This window comes from Neopelma chrysocephalum, unplaced genomic scaffold (assembly GCF_003984885.1).
Source record: "Neopelma chrysocephalum unplaced genomic scaffold, ASM398488v2 Primary Assembly neopelma1_132, whole genome shotgun sequence".
NCBI classification, from domain to species: domain Eukaryota; kingdom Metazoa; phylum Chordata; class Aves; order Passeriformes; family Pipridae; genus Neopelma; species Neopelma chrysocephalum.
In genome coordinates, this window is record NW_020897794.1 from 1,154,813 (window position 1) to 1,161,515 (window position 6,703).

General features: G+C 44.0%; 2 protein-coding genes across 5 annotated transcripts in view; one reads left to right on the top strand and one right to left on the bottom strand.

Annotated features, from left to right (window-relative positions):
• The window catches only part of ACACA (acetyl-CoA carboxylase alpha), a 127,061-nt gene that overhangs the window by 107,752 nt on the left and 12,606 nt on the right, over positions 1-6,703 (bottom strand). For all 4 annotated transcript variants that reach the window (XM_027698760.1, XM_027698758.1, XM_027698759.1 and 1 more), the window contains exons 2-3: positions 3,959-4,005; positions 2,541-2,793 (exon numbers count right to left, since the gene is read on the bottom strand). In XM_027698760.1, the coding sequence (XP_027554561.1) occupies positions 2,541-2,767 (227 nt within the window). In that variant the 5' untranslated portion in view covers positions 2,768-2,793; positions 3,959-4,005. The remainder of the gene's footprint in view (positions 1-2,540; positions 2,794-3,958; positions 4,006-6,703) is intronic.
• The window catches only part of TADA2A (transcriptional adaptor 2A), a 44,037-nt gene that overhangs the window by 1,689 nt on the left and 35,645 nt on the right, over positions 1-6,703 (top strand). The window contains exon 2 of the mRNA XM_027698771.1: positions 4,163-4,164. The gene's annotated coding sequence lies outside the window, so the exon portion shown is untranslated. The remainder of the gene's footprint in view (positions 1-4,162; positions 4,165-6,703) is intronic.

Sequence of the window (6,703 nt, forward strand, 5' to 3'; positions counted from 1 at the left end):
CCAGCTCAGACACACCTGCTGTCATGGTTTAACCCCAGCAGCCAAGCCCTCACAGTTCCCCACCAGCAGGATTGGGGGGAGAATCCAAAGGGTAAAAGCCGGAAAACTCGTGGGTTGAGGCAAAAACCAGTTTAATAGGGAATTTTAGCTGTGATTTTTCCCTCAGAAGGGCTCCTCTGCAGCAAAGCCCCTCACCTCAAGGACGAGCCATCTCTACTTTTATTCTGTGGGAAAATAACCAGCAAATGTAAAGATTTTTGGCCACGTCTTCAAAAAGAACCTGCACCTCGTGTGACCCCCTGATCAAACTGTGCAGAACTCCCCCGACTTCATCCTTGTCACTTTACCAAGTGTGGCACCTCTGTGAGCACCAAAGGATGCTGGAAGCAAGAGCACCTGTGTTCCAAGAACTCACTGTCACAGAGGGACTCCAGGCAAGTTGTTGAACTTGCCTTTGCTGTTGTCTTTGTCTCAGTTTCTCCATCTGCAAACACGGTTTAGAAATCTCCTGGTGAAAGGGGACAGCCATCCTGATAAGTATTTCAACCCATCTGAGTTTATCTTAGAAAAACAGCCCATAATGCTGTAACTTTTTTTTTTTTATTTGAATTGGCATTTCTCTCCAATTTAACTCGAAGTCAAGAGCTCCCAAAAGCGACTGCCAAAGCAAGCAGGTTACAACAGAGGTGCTCAAGGTTGCACCCCTATTGCATTAGGGCTCTCTGGTGCCAGGCAGTGTCCTGGAAACTGCTTGATTTTCTTTCTCTGCCATTGTCTCTTTCCACATTCATGGTTAGGTGCTCATCCAAGTTCTCCTGTTCCTAAAATATATCTAGTTACAGTTTCCTGCTTCAGAATTACCTTTCGTGCTGGCAAATCATTGCAACTGGCAGGCTTTGGAAAGGTAACCCTCTGTAAATTTGCTTTAGGGTTTTATATCTGTGGTGTGAGTGCCAGTTGGCTGAACATGGTCCTCAGGAGGACTATGACAACCCTCTAAAATAGAGACAGCTGTCCCCCTTTCTGCCCCAACCTCAAGAGTCTGCTTGACTCTTCTGTGTTTCCAGAAGCTTCTCCCAAAAGTGGGAAGGGAATCACCAAAAAAAAAAAAAATTGAGATTAAAATCCCTTTGCACAAGCAATGAAACCAGCAAAGCAGAAGAACAAGGAGTAGTTGGTTGTATAAATATCTACTGCTGGTTGGCAAACCCAGAAACCTTTCTGGAATGAACCGCTTCTTCAACAGCAACAAAGTAAAGGTAGTGAGGGACTGTCCAGTAAAAACTGGGGTGGGATTCAGGCTGTCCTGTGTGTTCCTGGAATGGGATGGCACCTTGTCAAAAGGCAGAAAGAGCAGAGCAAGGGGAAGCTCTCCTAGATTTGGCTCTGACCACGGGGAGGATCTGCTGGGAGAACCCCACACTGGTGGGCACCAGAACAAACCATCACCTTATTGATCTTCGTAAATTATATCCAGCTGGAAGATGTCAAGGACAAATAAATACTAAGTAAAAATTTCCCTCCTTGCATGCTAAAAATGCTGGGAAACAAGGGACATCCAATTTGGATGTTAGGAAGCCTTTTAACACCGTCCAAAATTATGTTTTCATAAATAGAATGAGTACAAACAAACAACTGCAGGGCAGTGGGAATTCAGATGATGGTGAGCAACTCTGTTAAACCTGAAGGAGGTAAGAAGCTGGGCTTTGGGAAGGATCCATTCCAACACCCAAATTTATATTAAATTTATCAGTTAGAATCACAGATCACAGAAACTGTGGTCTGGACACCCCAAAAAACACAAGATATCCAGACTGCATCAGGGAAAATCCAACAGGCACATCCCACTATGATTTGCATAGTGGAATGCAAATCAGCAACACCTAAAAATAAAGGGGCCTTTGCACAAGGAAATATCTCCAAAGTCCAACTCATGGCTCATTTGGGGCACAAAGAATCAGGAGTAGGAGTGGAGCAGCCCTGAGACCAACCCCTCCCTGAGCTCAGGCAGCAGCGACCACATTAAGTCTTGGTTTATCACCACACTGAGGGACACCAATGTTTTCTACAACCATCACAATTTTCTCTGTCCAAACCAAAAAAAACATTCCAATATGGAGTCACTGATCCCACCCAGGGGCAATGACAATTCTCTGGCTACACACAAAGCAGCAAATTCCGTGCAAAGACAAAACAAGCAAATATTGTCCTTGTCTCAACAAACAGACACAAGTGAAAACTTTAAACATCTCAGTCAACACATTTCCATTTTCTGAAAGCCAGGACAAACCAGGCAGGATAGCCAAGCCCTAACACTCAACAGCTGGGATGTCTGGAAGGTGCTTAAAGAATTCAGGCACAGATATTCCACTAAAACCAATGGAAAATTGAAGGTTTTGATACAGGTGAACATACAAGAGGTCATTCAGAAACAGAACACTGAAGCATGTCTTGGCAGAACAAAACCATCTGAAGCCAAACCTGGATATAAAGCTGAATATTTGGAATGGTAAAAAGATTGGAGAACCACTTTTCCATACCTCATATGGCTTGTCAGGCTGTCCTGAGTGTTTGGAAGCCCCAGGTCTGAAAGGGAGTCCGAGCAGACAGACACAGGTGACAAGGACCTCTCTTTCTCCTCCAGCAGGTCCAGTTTCACCAAGGAGCTGGTCTCATCCTCCGAGTTATCCTCGGACACGGAGCCGATCACAAAGCGGGAGTGGGCGTTCGGCTCCAGGGATTTATCGGGTTGGGAAGAATCTTCCATGGCTCCCCCAAACTGGGCTCTCAGCACTGCAAGGGACAAAGGAAAGGAAAAAAAAAAACAAACAAACAAATCTGAGGTCAATTCCTGCCACTGAGGGACAAGGGGGAGGAATTCTGGTTCACTTCTGGCGGGAAATGCAAGGTTGGAATGTCAGAGCTGAACCCAGACAGATCCAGGATCCAGAACAGTTCTGGACTTCTCTGACTTCTGTTTTGCACAAGGACTTCTCTGTTTGCACAAAGACTCTGAGATCCAAGAGCTGGTCACTTAAAGGAGGCCCTTCAACCACCCAAAAACACCTCACACCAAACCCCAAACCTACAGACAAATGTAGGACTAGAAATCCCAATTTCTTCTTTTACTGTTGTTCTTTAGTTAGTTACTGGTGACATGTAAAACCCAACTGCACATGGTCCTGGGCAACCTGCTCCAGATGAACCTGCTTACAGGGCTTGGAATCCAGAGGCTCTTCCAACTTCAGCCATTCCAGGATTAAAAATTTGTGTTTCAACAGGATCTGAACTCCAGGACTCACTTTGTGAGGTATTGGACATATCATTAATTACTCTAATCAAATAATGGGTTTGATTGATCAAAACCATCCTTTTCCCAGCCCTTGCAAGGTGCAAGACACATTATCTCTTACATCTTTTCAGAAAATCTCATGCTTCTTAGGATTCTTTTAGGAATCTGAGCTGGTCTGCCAGCCAGGAGGGCCTGTGACCTCACCCTGACTTTAACCTCTTGGCCCCAGGTCATCCCTGCCAATTATTGAATATACTGAAGGTATTTAATGTATTTAAACTTAATGGCATTATTCACAACTCTCAGAGGAAAATACAAAAGTTCAGACCTCCGTTTTCCATTAAAAAATCATTATATAAAGAAGGAAGAATCTCTGAATATGGAGAACTCCAAGCCCTGTCCAACCCAGCCTTGAACTCTTCCAGGGATGGGTCTGAGTGTTCCAGTGTTCCAATGGGGAATTAAAGCATTTTCTTCAAAATTAAAAGAACAGTTACAACTGAGAAAGAGCCACGACAGATGTGGAAAACAAAGGAGCCCCTCACAGCACAAAGGTGGATGGGGAATGGAGATTTGATACCCCCTGCTCTGCTGGGGTTTGATGCATTTATGTGACAACTACAGCGAGCTGGAAACACGTCATCAGAAAATGAGGAATGCACTAACCTCTTGTTATCCTCGCAAGCTGAGCAGTTATCCACTCCCAAAACGAACTGGAAAAGAAAAGGATTAGGAAATAAGTATTAGGATTGCTGTGAAGCATATTCCCTGTGTGTTTTCCTGGCTGGGAGCCTTTGAAGGCAGAACTGTCCTGGAATAACCACAGGCACAGAGTGACCCAAGAGCTGAGACTGCAATGCCCAACTCCAGCCGTGGTACCTCCTGCCAGTCCATCCTTCTGGAAGCTTCTGAGCGAGGTGTCAGCACCCACCTGACCGTCCCACCTGTGTGTTAAGTTCTGCTTTCTGAAAGAAATGACGTGTGGTGCCAGTTTGTTGTGTCAAACTTTCTGCCTGCCAGCTGCTGATCTGCTGGCTGACTGCAGCTGAACCCCAAGGAGCAAATCCCAGTGACAACTAGAAGCCTCGGGAAAAGCTGGTGGCTAGAAGACACTGCTGGCATATCATATTTTTAAGTGAAAAACCCAATAGTTCATCCATCAAACTGTGGTAGAGCAACACAGACCAGGAGGAGATGAGGGGACATGAACCCCCAACCTCCCAAGAGGGTCTTCCCTGTGCAGAACAGACTGTTTGATACCTGTAACTCCCACACCACACTGACACCCTGAACTGGTGGGAAAAACTCATCAGTCCTGCTAATTCCAAGCACAGGGATGCAGCTCGACATGAACACAACAATTTTAGCGGCACAAGGACCTGGCTCGGGTCATCCCACAAATGGGATGTGATGGTGGCTGTGATGAGAGCCCAGAAAAGCATCTGCAGCCAGAGCAATCCCTGCTTCCCATCAGTAACTGAGAATTAAAAACTCATCCAACTGGCTCATGCACTTTTACCATGAATGTACTTGACTGAATTATTTAGATCAAATCCTGTGTTGACATCAAGTCCTCCCACAAACTCCAGTTGCCCTGTGGCCACGGGCACTTCATTTGACAGAGACATCATTAACCATTTTATAACTGAAAAGTCACAAATATCTGCCCCACATGGACATTAAAAGCATTAAAAAAAAACTGGTTTTGAGGGTAGAGATGAGAAGAAGGGAAAGCAGAACCAAAAAGTCTCTGTACCCACCTGCGATGTGCAAACCAAACCATGCAGGGAGATTTCTTTAACTGAGGTGCTCAGACAGCACAAAACTCGAATCAAATGTTGTTTGTGCATGTAAACATGAAGACAGTATTTATGTGTATGTTTATCCTGGCATCAGATCACTCCTGAAGTTTTTCATCCTGACAGATTTACTGTTGGCACAATTACCAGCGCCGAAGAGTTCTGGGATGCAGCCAAACTAACTCCAACTCTATCTCGTGGAAGACAAACCTTTTCTAATTTCAATAACTAATAGATTAATAAGGAAATTTCAAGGCTTTTTTTTTTTTTTTGGAAGCAGGGGAGCAGGAAGAGTGAAGCATTTCACTCAAACATTCCATGAGAATGATCCCACTGCCACACTCAAACAACTTGACTCCAACACCTGGTTTGTCCAACTCTGCTCCAAAGAAATCAGTTATCCACGAAACCCCACTCAGGTTTATTTCCCAAGGCACTTCCAACCCCTTGGAGCCCAGTCCCAAAGCCAGGAGTTCCTCTGGGGTTTTGCAATCAGCACTGAAGTGATAAGCTTGGCTTGTTCTCAGCACAGCTGAGACTCCTTATTCATATTTAAATTAATTTCGGCATTGTCTGGGGCTAAATGAAACATGGACTTTCTAAGAGATCTCCTCACTGGAGCCTCTGGATTTCAGTGCTGCAAACGGAATGTGCATTGTACACTGTTATTCTGTATATATACAAATAAAGAGGCATATTATATATACACAAAAATATAGTTATACACACAAATACAGAGTAGTATTTCATATATACAGATAAAGAGGTATATTTCATATATACAAATACAGAAGTGTATAATATGTGTACAAATATAGGGGTATATCATATTTATACACCTCTGCACATGGCACTGGCTCTGAAGTGTAATTGCCACAGTTCCTGAGAAGCACCTTGAATTCAGCTGAGCACCAAGATAAATTCGTGTGCCACGAACCACTGCACACACACTGTTTGTCTTAATACCCTTGAGCTGGACCCTGAAAACCAAAATTATCTGGATTGTCAGCTCTAGTGGGCCATGGAACACCCAAATCCTGCTCACACCACGAGCAGCGACAGCTCTGCAATCCCAACTCAAAATGTGACGTGTCTGGTTCTGCCTGAGGTGAAACAAACCCCCATTCACTCCTCCACAGCTCTGCTACTACCATTAGTCACCTTTTTGGCTTGACAGTGAAACGCACGTGTAAGAATACAAGACTTTAGAAGTTTTATAATAGTTGCACTTTAAGATCACTTTTACTATTGTGAAATACGCCCAGGCATGAAACCTGGATAATGGAAATGAAAGTTTCTTATCTTTCCAAACCATCCCATTCTGAAGGCAAATCCACTGTAAAAAGAACATCAATGTTTCAGTGGAAGTGAGTTGTAGGTTCTTTCAAAGAATCAGAATAATACTTCTATAATATTGATATGTCAAACAGAGAGGAAAGGAATAAGAGTAGTTGTATTTAAAGGTCTCCTGATTAAAGCCCAGGGATCTGTGGCATTGCTGGTCAACACAAACCACCTAAAAGTGATGAACTGGATTTGTGCTCTCACTGCCCTACCTGAAGGAACCCAGTAGAGAAAAAAAGGTAAAAACAGATTAAAAAGAGATGACACC